Raw genomic sequence first — 13,814 nt, forward strand, 5'->3', positions numbered from 1 at the left:
TTACGATACAAGCAAAATGTTAGAGTAGCAGAGGCCACACACAGAATGCTGTGTACATACTCTCTGTGCCCACCCTCCATACTCTCAAATTGAACAGTTCTGGGATGCTTTTAGAATATTTTAACATACCGGAAAACATGTTAAAAGTGTGAATCTGAGGGCACAGTCATCAGTTCAGCTTTGTTTGACATCGGTACTGGCTTCAATTATTTTTACAAACCTACAGTTATGAAAAACACTTGAAGCGATTAAACTAACCAACTTAATGGTTTCATATAAAGAATCAATATTTAGAAGTACTGACTGTGCAGTCTTCAGCAAAATGAAAACCACAATCTGTTTGTAGAGCTTGTCAACATGGATAAAAATAAGCAAAACGCTACTTTTGTAATACCTTGGATACTCCATATTATGAGGTTTTCTAAATATCTCAGTTAACTGTAAATCTGGTCTGCTGATGATTAAAATCATTAACCTGCCATTATTTGTTGAAAGGAAAAACCTGCATTTGTAAAGTGCTTTTTGCATCCCCAGACATGTTTTACAGTCAACTTTGAAGTATAATCACTCTTGTAGTATGTGAAACCCAACAGCCCATATGAGCTCAGCAAACATACACTTTCTCTATAATTGGCTATGTAATGGTTATTTTTGTAGTGTTTACTCAGGGATAGATATTAGTGAGGACACTGAGGAAAACTCCCCTGCTGTCTTCATAATAGTGCTGTGGAATCTCTTCCACCCACCCCAAGCAGTTGGATGGGAGCTCATGTTAATCTGTCAAATGAATGACTGCACTTCCGACAGTGCAGCACTCCCTAAGTACTGCATTGGATTTTCTGTTTTGACTTTTGTTGTCAGGTTCTGTCTGAAATATTGTGAAATATTATTTTACTTCCAGTAATTAAATATACATCTCCGAGCTGTGTACATACCCATATAATGTATTTGCATATATAAAATATAGAGATATATTTTGTGTGTATGTATCAAAAACCATGAGCACAATAACACTTGAGTTATATGGTATATTCAAGTTAAGAATGCCTTGTAACATATTTTGATATAATTGTAAATAGAAGAATATTATTTTACAGTTCTACAATAACTGGCTAACACATCATTTACAGTTACAGTAACCTATATTTTAAATTTAAAATCTTATTTATAAAATTGGTGTAATAAATCTTAATTAAAATGAAAAGAGGAAACATCTCAGAGAACTTGGAAAATAATAAAATCAAAGTTAGATCACACTGTTCTCTGTGTGGAGCAGGATTCAAAATGGACCAGCTTTGGCTCATTGGACCTTAACACAACAATGATTCATTGATGATACTCATTCCCCGCAAGGCTGTATAATTGGGGCTGGAATTTGGCAGGATAGCCTAAATTATTATCAGGACCTAATTGGATTTTCTTATTTGAGAAAAGAGCCTCTTTCGAGCATAAATGATGAGAGGACAAGGTGGGTATGATGCAAAATGGCATGACAGCCCACTAGATGGCAGTAGTGAGTCCCATTTTTAGGATTCAAGCCAAATCATGGCCCCTACCCTGCCAACCCACTACCGTACACACATTTTTACATACACAGAAACATTAAAAAAAAGGGAGATTCTTTATTACATGATTTTGCCCTTTACACTGTGAGCACCAAAAGTTCCTTTCTGTGGACAAACGTTAGAAACTGCAAGTTATACTGGAACTTATTGTTACTGGTTACGTTGACATCCTTGATAAGGTATTGGTGACTTGGACATCTGCAATTCACATGCAAATCAAACTGCCTTTCCCTGATACTGAGCAATTTGGTAGGATCAGTGGCAGAGGTTCAAATTGGTATATCTAGCATTTACACCAGAATACTGTGTACACTGCTGACCCGTCAATGTTTGGGCACAGTATTCCTACTTAGAGAAGCAGGAGTTGTTTCTTCTTCACCTACTCTTAAAATGATTCTTCCTATCATCATGCATTACAAAGTCTAATTTTATAACTCTTATTATGACAAGTAGGAGCAATAAGTCTGAAATTAATAATTGGTATTATTATTAGGCAAATGCACAGGCTGCCTCTATTAATTTGATATTGGTGTGCACCGAAGGCATTAATCTACTAAATGTTAAATAGGACAATGCATCTGTTGAAGTGGTAGTTGGAGGAATGTCTTGTGGGTTTGTAAATAAAGCATTAATATTGGTATTTCCAAGACTAAAGAGTTTCCAATGTAATGGGATAAATCTGTGCCCCGATTCTCAAAGCATACCCTCACCAGATGACAGGCTGCCAGGCATACTGCAGGTGCTAATTTACTTCGATGTATTTGAATTAGCTGTCTGTCTCAGCTGGTTGGTTACAGAAAGGCAGAGTGTGGATGCACCTTCAATTTCCAACATGGTAGATTTTCAGGTGTAACATCTGGAAAGGATGAGAATTGAGCACCACCCCTCAAACTACCTCAGCAGAAAATTAAAACTGAGGCACTGCATTAATTAAAAAATCATGTACAGGAAATCTGAATGCCCCCCTCCCAAAAAAAGCTGAATCTGTGAAGAAAACAAGATTGGTTGCATTTCTGGTTGATACCTATCATAGTTTTGATGAAGGATAAGACCTGAAATGTCAACTGTTTTTTTCAGACATGCTGACTCACCTTGCTGTGAGTTTGGAGGCATTCCTCTGCCATATGGAAGTTGATAACGTTGCCTGTTCAATTTATGTAAGTCTGCTGTTTACATGCAGATGCACTTTTCTTAATACATTGTCTAGTAGGTATCTTATTCAGTTTGATCATTCAATTCCTGCATTTCTTTGTGCATTAGTGATGCAATCTTAGCTTCAAGTTTGTGTCAATGTCATGGTCATTTAGTCCGTTTGTACAAAGCAGTTATTGCATTATAATCTGTAGAACCTCATTTCCTCAACTGCATCAGGGATCATTCTTGTATTGCATCTATTGCAAGATTTGATCAATAAAGGTTACTCAACTATTATATGATAAAATAATTTACACAACTTTATTTGCAAAATAAACCAATGATATTTTTATTACATTTTTTAAGTGATCACACTGATTTGATATATAGAAGATGATGAAGAGGATTACAAAAGGTCTGAATGATGTCTTTAATTCCAACTGTTCTTATAAACTAATGCTAAACAGTGTAATAAATACAGTTTATCCATATTACAAACAACAGAGTATAGATCATTAGTCTTCAAATTATAACACTATTAAAAGTGAGGTGTAAAATTCACCTAAATTTATGCATGGCATATGAGTCAAAGTCTGCTTTAATTCTATCAGCAACTATTTGAAAGAGAATATTTGTCAAGTCCTTCATAGAATAGAACACACAGTTGTTAGTTACCTTTTACACAAGTCTCATTATATTTTTGCTTGCATTTTCAACCTTCTGATGTCTTTGCAGACACATGGTAAGTATAATCAAGAGTCAGGGATCATTTCATCACCTCTGATGAAGATAAATGACTTCCAGTACAGGAACTGAACCTTGTCACAAACCATTTGCACAAAATGTCACACTTGGGTTTTACATAAATCTGTGGGGAATAAGATGAAAACCACAAGACAGCTCCTTGCAGATTTGTGGAGCTCATTTTAAAAAAAAAATTCAAAGTTTTTGGTACATTACGCAAAGCCCTGTTGTATCACTGCAGCAACATTGGAATGTCTGCATCAAGTTTTGCCCACAGCATATACTAAATTGGTCATGACTATAGTCTTACCATTTTAACAGAAATGCTCTCCCTGCTTTACATCCTGAATGGATCACTGTGCACTTTATATCAAAATATGCTCTGCACATGCCTCTGTGTGTTATGTGTGGTATGCAGAACCGTCAGATAAAGTCAAAGATAAATTTGAAAATTATGCAGAGCAGATTCAGAGAAAAGATATTGTAGAGAAGCTCTGGGGAGCGCAAGCATTTCTGAATTAAAGTAAATTGAAAGATTACTAAAGGAAAAGGTAAAAGTAAAAAAAAATGAAAAAAATGTAATCTACATCTCAGGAGTAAGAAAGAAAGTAACCATAAGCAGACAGTCACAAGCATAGTCATAACACTTCACAAATGCATTGTCCAGGTCTGATGAGTTGTATTGTTAAACAATGATTAATAGCGGAATGTAATTTTGTGGAGTTCATTTTCAGCTTTCTGATATCAATGAGAATCTACAACCACTTCTTCAATTTTGTTTTCTCTATCTGCCAACCCTTGCTCACAATATATATGCGATCAGCAGTGAGCACAGGCTGAAAGATTCTGATTTATGTTTGAACTTTAAAAGATAACAAACATCCAAATATGTAGTTATTTTAATTTGTGCTGGCTTGTGTTAAATTTTCAAAATTCATTTCTGAGTTGCGCAGATTTTAGTTGTGACTGAACATATTATGAAAGATGAATCAATAGCTTTGATCATTCAGAGGTTAATTGAAGATAATTTTTTTCTGCCTGAAATCATGATCCATATTTGTCTTTTAAGTCTTATGCCCACCTAGACAAAGTAAACTTGGCATCTGTGACCTGTTATCCAATTTTTAATATAATTAGTATTTATTCTTATCTGTTATTATATAATCAAATTTCTTTGTGATTGCTAAGTTGGAACATAGTCACATAAAAATAATTTAAAAAAGAAACTTTAAATACTATTCAGCTAATTTTCCAGTTCAAAATTTCAAGAAGTAAATAGTTTTGATCTGTAATTTGCGTGGCAACGACTTACGGATGTGGGTTATTGATTCAAACCAAAGACATTGTCAGGCAGGCAGCTTTAAATTCTTTCAATCAGTTTGCATAAGTCATATAAAGTGGATGGTAACTTAATTATTCTGCAGTTTGTATTAATACTTAGACCTTGTAATTAGTAAAAGAAGTTATGACATGGATCTGCTTCATAATTCATTTTAAATCAGAGATCACATGTTAACAATAGTATAGGCCATTATCATGGGAAAACCAAAGAAAGGTAAAGAAATCAATCATACATTTTATGACATTTCTTTGCTTGAATGTCTTAATGTGATGCATGTTTCTATGTTATTTCAGTAATACTGTTAAAACATGATCAGTAGTGGAGCTTATTTCTCCAGTTCTGCTTTTTTAGTCTTCATCATTAGGAATTTAAAGATATTTTTGTTGCAAGTATTTGAAAGGAATAGGCAGACTTTCAATCTCACAATTAATTGTTGCACTGCTCTTAATTAGTTTGCTTTGTTCTTGTTCACTATGTTAAGATAAACTAGGAGAGACTAATATCATGAGCAGTTTCAAGACATCAAAAACCCTGCAGGAATTTCTTTTTCTAGTAACATTATGCCTTTGTAACAACATAGCATTATCACCCACAAAGACAACATGATGTTTATGGCTTTGAAAAATGCAGATGCTGTACATGTTAAAGCTAAGTTTAGTGACAATGTTATTTTTCTATTTTAAGTTCACCAGAACAAACCAGAATCATTTATCTTATGTCATCCTTTTTTTATTATCTGTATTGTTTGAGCAAGTGCTGAGCAAACAAGCATCAGCAGCCTGTTTTCAAATTTGCTAACACTCGCATGTCACTTGATCCCGCTGACCGAGAGTTCCTGTCGATTTACATCTCATTATGGCACTAATTGATTTGTTTAGGCAACAAACAAGTGTGGCCACAGGTTTGCATGAGTTTCCATCCATAATTAATCAGACGCACGTTTGTTAATATTTGAACTTTGTCACCTCAGTTCCTTGGTTTCAGCTTTAGTACTGATGATATGGAGATGCCGGTGTTGGACTGGGGTGTACAAAGTTAAAAATCACACAACACCAGGTTATGGTCCAACAGGTTTAATTGGAAGCACACTAGCTTTCGGAGCGTCGCTCCTTCATCAGGTAATAGTGGAGGGATCAAGCCTAACACACAGAATTTATAGCAAAAACTTACAGTGTGATGTAACTGAAATTATACATTGAAAAATTGATTGTTAAGTCTTTCATCTGTTTGAATACCATGTTAGTTTCATTTCTTTCATGTGTAAATCACAAAACCTTTTTTAAAAAGTTGCATTCTCAGATTAGCTGTTAACAATGGGTGATAGCTAGACAATATGTTGAAGGTGTTAGCCCCCTGTGTTCTCTGTCTATGCCATGGTGTTTAGATTGATTCTAATCTAAGAAGTGAAATAACGGAGTTTTACATGAATTCATGCAGTTTTTGAGCAAAGTACAATGTAACCCTGCAAGTACAAATTCACCCCACAAAACATATGTGTGCATGTCAATTCTGCAAATGCAATTTCACCGTATAAACCTAGGAGAGAGGGAGTGTGAGAGAGTGAGTGAGAGAGTGTGTGTGTGTGTGTGTGTGTGTGTGTGTAGGAGTGTCTGTGTTTGTGTATAGTGCAATGGTGGTCACCTATAATGTGACAAGGTCCCGGTTGAGGCCCTCCCTTTGGGTACCGATCTTAGCAATCGGCCTCTGCTTGGCCACGTTTTGCTGTTGCCTGTCCCGAAGTCCACCTTGGAGGATGCTAACACCTTCAACATATTGTCTAGCTATCACCCATTGTTAACAGCTGACCTGAGAATGCAACTTTTAAAAAAGGTTTTGTGATTTACTCATGAAAGAAGTGAAACTATCATGGTATTCAAACAGATGAAAGACTTAACAATCAATTTTTCAATGAATAATTTCAGTTACATCACACTGTAAATTTTTGCTATAAATTCTGTTTGTTTGGATTGAGCCCTCCACTATCACCTGATGAAGGAGCATCGCTCCGAAAGCTAGTGTGCTTCCAATTAAACCTGTTGGACTATAACCTGGTGTTGTGTGATTTTTGACAATTAATACAAGTGATTGCATGTAATATCAAGCCCAGAAGGTGATCAAAAAAGGTGTATTCTTTTTGCAATTAGACAAAATGAAATTGGGAAAAATGATTAATTACCAAATAAACACAGGTGTCTGTATTCTGTAAGGCAGCATATTATTGATTTCTGCTTTCAAATTATGTGTGCTTTTGTCTCAGTTCACATTATGGAAATCAATAGTTTGTGGGGATTCTTTTCATGCTCCTTTTCAATGCATACACTGTTTTTCTGCATCATTTTTGAGTAACTTGTTCTTCATTCAGGTATGAAAGCATCTAGACATGTTTGACTATATATGCAGAAGCAAACCATCAAAGTGAGAGAAAAAAACAGCAAAATTTGCTGATCAGTTTTATTTTCAATTGCATATTTTACCACAGATTTTCATTAGTAAGTACAGAGCAGATTTTGAAACCATATTTTGACATTCATCTGGTCATACAGTTATCCATAGGATATTACATAATCATACAGAAAAGGCCATTTGAGTTTTCATGTGTGCTTAATGTTTTTTCCTCATTGTGACCTCATATAATCCTGCGACCCACTCTCTTCTTGTACTCCTTAATATTCTTCATTCAGTTTGGCTCAACTGGTCGTCCTATTGCCTCTGAATTGAAAGGTCTTAGATTCCAGATCAATTACAGATATGAGCATATAATTTACATGAACATTTCATTGTCGGGCAATTGTTGTTTTAAGAAAGAAAACACCAAGGTTACACGTACCCACAGAATGGCTCCCTTTTGTGCTACAATTTCAATAAAGCTTTATGTCAAAGAATACCATATTCTAACCATTGTCTAAACGTTTTCTAACTTTAATTTCATTTGCCTTGAAATGCCTCTTTTTTTTGTTTGAAAATTGTTCCCTTATCAGTCTCACCCCAGATATTGTGACATTTTTGTAGAATTGAATGAGCAATCTGGTGAGGCTGATTTTGACATCAGGAGCATCTCAGTCCATCTTTTACGCTATTGACAAGCTATGACATAACAGTGAATTGCCAGTAAAGAGGGATTATTACTTGTTAAATGCCTTCACATGGAATGTAGAGTGGGTACTTGGTGACTTCAGCTCACTGCTTGCTGTAAATAACTTCTATGTTGCATAGAATCAAACAGCTTCTCAGGGCACAATCCATGGACACAGTCACCCTCACTCCTCATCCACGAACATTGGTATCCAGCATTTGTCAACATTTCACAGTCATCGTGGCACCTCAGATATATTGCAGAACATTCTGGAAGCATAGACTTGCATTGTAATGCACTCGTGCACTCCAAGGTCTTTTTGTTCAGCAACACTCTCCAGGATCTTACCATTAACTGTGTAAGTCCTGCCCTGATTTGCCTCTCCAAGATGCAGCACCTCACATTTATCTAAACTCCATCTGACACTCCTTGGCCTATTGGCCCATCTGATCAAGATCCCATTGTACTCTGAGGTAACCTTCTTGGCTGTCTATGACATCTTCAATTTTGGTGTCATCTGCAAACTTACTAACTAAATCTCTGATGTTCACATCCAAATCATTTATGTAAATGACGAAAAGCAGTGGACCCAGCACGCATCCTTGTGGCACACTACTGGTCACAGGCCTCCTATCTGAAAAGCAACCTTCCACCACCACCCTCTGTCTCCTAGCTTTGAGCCAGTCTGTATCAAAAGTGATCTTGGAGTGTGGTTCATAGTTCATTGAAAGTAGAGTCTCTCGTAGATAGGATAATGAAGAAGGCATTTAGTATACTTTCCTCTATTGGTCAGAGCATTGAGTATAGGAGTTAAGATGTCATTTTGCAGCTTTACAGGACATTCGTTAGGCCTGTTATGGAATATTGTGTGCAGTTCTGGTCTCCCTCCTATAGGAAGGATGTTGTGAAGTTTGAAAGGGTTCAGAAAAGATTTACCAGGATGTTTCCAGTGTTGGAGGATTTGAGCTACAGGGAGAGTCTGAATAGGCTGTGGCATGGATAGGGTAAATAGACAAGGTCTTTTCTCTGGGTTAGGGGTGTCCAGAACTAAAGGGCATAGGTTTAAGGTGAAAGGGAAAAGATTTAAAAGGAATCTAAGGAGCAACATTTTCACAAGAGGTTGGTGTGTGTATGGAATGAGCTGCCAGAGGAAGCGGTGAAGGCTGGTACAATTACAACATTTAAAAGGCATCTGGATGGATACATGAATAGGAAGGGTTTAAAGGGATATGGGCCAAGTGTTGGCAAATGGGACGAGATTAGATTAGGATATTTGGTCGACATGGACGAGTTGGACGGAAGGGTCTGTTTCCGTGCTGTACATGAGCATTGAAAGGCTAGTTCAAGGACACTCGTGCATAGGGTCAGGGACCCAGATGAAGGATTGGGTCAGGCTACATCTCAGGGATGCTTGCTTGATTACTTAACCCTGACTGAGCTCCTGCCTGCATGTTAACAGTATCCTGCTTTGCCTTGCTGTCCCAAATACATGAATAGGAAGGGTTTAAAGGGATATTGGCCAAGTGTTGGCAAATGGGACGAGATTAGATTAGGATATCTGGTCGACATGGACGAGTTGGATGGAGGGGTCTGTATCCGTGATGTACATGAGCATTGAAAGGCTAGTTCAAGGACACTCGTGCATAGGGTCAGGGACCCAGATGAAGGATTGGGTCAGGCTACATCTCAGGGATGCTTGCTTGATTACTTAACCCTGACTGAGCTCCTGCCTGCATGTTAACAGTATCCTGCTTTGCCTTGCTGTCCCAATTAGTGCACCCACACAACCAAGGCAGCTTGCCTTGCTGGCACAATCCTCAGTGAGAGGAGCAGACACCATGCTGCATGGACGGGTGCTGCACCAAATGTTGATATTCTGCTGCAAACACTCTACAAGTGGACAAGCTAGCAGCCATGTCTGAGTGTGTTCGTTCTAAGTGAAGTCCAGAGAGGCACCTGTCATTCAGAGGCTCCCAGCAAAATAAATCAAGGGCAGCCTCTAATACAAGTCCTGGGGGTTGGGCATGTTTAGGCATCTGGTCAGCAGGATGTGTGGCAGCAAGGTGGCTCAGTGTTTAGCACTGTTGCCTCATGGTTCCAGAGGAGCTCTCACTGTCACCTTCCATTGGGCTGGAAATCAAAAAAAAACATGCTATGGAGAAATAACTGGCTGCAATCTTTCTTAGAGTGTACAGGTAAATGTCTTGAGCTTTGAAGGAGGGATTTACAGAAACCAATAAAGTGAGATCCTTTAAAGGGAAACACCATTACAAGCAAACAGACTAATGAACTGCACAGGCACAGACCTAGTGTGTCAGTAATCTCAGGCAAAGCTATTGCATTAGCTTACTGTTTTGCAATTCCCTGCCCAGATATTGCTGAGCAACTCATTCCCACACAGAGGGACACAGCGGCCAGAGAAGCAGTAGGGATGTTGTAGAATGAGGGTCAAAGGTGTCAGCAGCACCCATTGCTGTCTGTATATCTTGTTCCTCTGGCTTCCAGATCTCCATTCATGTATATCGTGCACAGGCATGAAATTATACCTCATACTGCAATTGTTACAGTCAAGTCTAAACAGAAGGACAACTAACCTAATGTAAGGTGAAAGCAGTGCCATTTATAACAAAATTGCCAAATAACATACATTGTCATCTGTGCCATCAAAGTGCCTTCCAGATGTTTGTTTCTCCCTCTCCCTACCACTATATGTTTGTACACTTCCTAGTTCTGAAGCTCAGATGGAGATAACCTGTTAAGCAGTTGAGCCAATTGGCACATGATGTCTAGTCAGGTGATCTGGTTGGGGAGATTTTCTGTCCAGATGGGCCAGGCAAGCTGAGGGTGCTTCTCATTTGCAAATAGACCTTCCTTGGTATGAAATTCCAAGGTTTGAGAAGGTCAGGCAGGCTGGAGGTGGATGGCATGGCCAGCTCAGGAGTGTTCTGAGTGGAGAATCGTGAAAGGTCTGTGTGAGAGCCATTACTCCAGTGGTTGGAGCAATGTGTGCTCCTCTTCTGTAAAGAGAGAAAGGGACAAATTGAACAAAGTGTCTGCTAGTGTAGTTGGTGAAAGGGGAGTGAGCTGGTCTGAGAGAGTGAGATGGCAGTGCAGAGGCCTTGCAGGGTTATTGGAGGGGTGAATGAGAGGCCTGGAGTATGCACTGATAAGTAAACATGTTGCAGGCACCAGTGAGAGCGGCAGAACTTCGTGGGAGGAGGGTGCAATATCAGAAATAGAGGGAGGATGATACAGCAGATTGAGATGTATGCCAATTAGCCTTGGTAGAGCAGGGGATTTCATTGTCTTTCATACAGCACCGCCAGCTCTGTACTATGGAAGCAGTGCTAGTGACCCCGGTTTATGTTGTCAGGAGCTGGTGCCACGGCCTCCAGTGCTGGTCATCTGGGAAGAGGGTTCCTCTCCTATGCACCAACCTCTCGACCAGTACCTCCAAACCAAGTCCATGTTGCCTTCTCTAAAATATTCTGGAAGTGTCCTTGATCAAGCAGGGCAGCTTAGGAATGCCAAAGCTTTTCTGGGTGCAAATACTGAAGTTTTAAAGATGGCAGAGAATCTGAACTTTTTGGCACATATCCACTGAGTGGCAAATTGTTCTGGGAACTTCACTTGGTAAAATGGAGTTGGATGTGCTAAGTATTGTAGGGGCAGCAGAGATAGATGATGAAATGAGTTTGGGAAGATGTGGGAAAACCTGCGTGACCTCAATGAAAAACCTTTGAAAATTTCAACAGAACTCAGACATACTCATAAGATTTGGACCCTAATTCTTTCAATATTTCAAATACTGTAAGAGTATTTTATAGTACATTAGTCCCACTTAAACACAAACAATGACTGCGTAGTCGTGTTGTACTTTCCAATGCTTTTATGTCCTCTCTTCAGTACTGTGCCAAAACTGCTTCATGGCAAACATAAATATGGTTCTGAACATGACTTATATTACTATCTTTTACTTGCTATTTTTATTTTATATGTGTCTGATGATGCAATGCCAATAATTTTAACTGACTTTTTGTGGTCTTATTAATTTGTGTTATCACCTATTATGACCTATGTGTCTGTGGATCAAGATTTCTTTATCCTTTCAAAATCTTACAGTTAAGAGACCACTTCAATTCCCTATTCTTACTTTCAAAATGTATGACCGAACATTTCTCTAAATTAGATTCCTTTTGTCATCTATCCATCCATTCAGCTGGTTTATTTCTACTTCTGTGGGCTTCCTGTTGCTACTTACCCACAATTCCAAATTGATTCTGTAAGCAAATTTTGACCATTTTTGGTTTCCTTAATTTCTGAAGTAAGTTCATTTTTGCATATACAGAGTAAATAATAGACCCCTAAAACCAGGTCATATGGTGTCTTTATGGTCAATAAACTGCGCATTACTTCTAATCTCATCTTGTGTCTACTTGTCATTTCATGTCCCCTGTACAGGACAAAACTGCAGTTTAAACTTAAAATATGATATATTTTCAGGAATCTATTTATCTGTACAGATTTAAGTTAGCAGTAGCCCTTTATAATAGTCAAGCTGCTGAGCAGCTGTTCTTCATCATATGTGGCTATAGAAATCATCCCCTGTTTCACTGATTTGTAACAGTCTTTTTCTGCTGCAGGGCCTCTTTAATGTGAATTACCCTGATCCATTTTAAAACCCTCTGTGCTTTTGACCCTGTCCTCCCTCCCAAGCAATTTGTGCCCCTGGTTTCCTTAACCTTTGTCTTGTAAAGTGCTGATTTATGTGCTGAGACCCCCAGGTTGTATTCTGCATAAATCAAAAAATTCTGTGGATAAAACACAAACCATTGGTTTCAAAGAAAGGAAGTACACCTTTTGCACAGTTACTTCTTCATGGGTGAATTTGGGTTATAAAAGCTGAAGACCAAAGACATGTCAGATTGTGTGCAGCACTATATTTCTGAGAAATAGGCACAAAGAAGCAACAATGAATGTTCTGTTTTATTCTTCTGATGTGTAGATATGTAAGTTGTTATGGATGCTGCCTTCTATTTTATCACAAGATTTTTATTCTTAGATTGTACATTGATTTTACCTCAATTTTGGTCCACAGAAATGCTTATGGATTCAAGATTGGCAACAGCTGAATTGGGATGGACTGCATACCCAGATTCTGGGGTAAGGAAAATTTAACAATACATTATTGAATAACAAAATTAAACTAATGTTAAAAAAATAGAACCTGTACTTCACTGAGGTGAGGAGGGAATCATGCAGAAAATGCTGAAAATACTCTGCAAATCATACAATGTTTGTGGACAGAGAACAAAGTTGACCTTTCCGGTCAATGACATTGATACAGTGCTAAGGCAACAGGGCATTAATAGACCTGCTCTCCTTTAGACAAGATGTTCAGCTCAGGCTCAGTCCATTAAAATTGCTAAAACTATTTTAACTCCGTATAGAGAAGAACAATAATTATATACTGGACAACCAAAAATGTTGAAAACAAACTATCTGTACCTCACTGATAGTTGTGGGATCCTGCAGGTGAAGAAAGGCTTTTGCATCTTCCTCCAGTAAGATGTCATACCACCTCATCAGTAAAAAAACACTGGGATATTTCAACATAATGCAATAAAATGGAGTGTTGGTTACTTTCAAAGCTTTGCTCACTAATTAAAGTAGTTTTTTGAGTCAGTAACAGCAAAAGCTGAGAGGAAAGATTTTCACAGACCTGACCCCAGGTGTACTTCACAAGTCAGAGTATACTGCTGTAATTAAACCTACTCAAATTTCCACTATTTAAATAATTAAAAAGAAAATTGAGTCATTTACTTCTCAGGCTTGTCCTTTTTATTGATATTTAATGATGAATTTAATATGACGAATCAGCCCCTTTTTCAAGTCTTTGAATTACGCGCCAAATTCTGAAAGTGTTATTGGTTGAGTAGCTTCAGAGTCAAAACTT

General features: G+C 38.0%; 1 protein-coding gene across 5 annotated transcripts in view; it reads left to right on the forward strand.

Annotated features, from left to right (window-relative positions):
- Nucleotides 1-13,814, forward strand: part of LOC122555951 (ephrin type-B receptor 3-like) — a 95,626-nt gene that overhangs the window by 16,769 nt on the left and 65,043 nt on the right. For all 5 annotated transcript variants that reach the window (XM_043702248.1, XM_043702251.1, XM_043702250.1 and 2 more), the window contains one exon: nt 12,957-13,021. In XM_043702248.1, coding sequence (XP_043558183.1) covers nt 12,957-13,021 — 65 coding nt within the window. The remainder of the gene's footprint in view (nt 1-12,956; nt 13,022-13,814) is intronic.

The sequence above is a fragment of the Chiloscyllium plagiosum genome, chromosome 13 (assembly GCF_004010195.1).
Source record: "Chiloscyllium plagiosum isolate BGI_BamShark_2017 chromosome 13, ASM401019v2, whole genome shotgun sequence".
NCBI lineage: Eukaryota > Metazoa > Chordata > Chondrichthyes > Orectolobiformes > Hemiscylliidae > Chiloscyllium > Chiloscyllium plagiosum.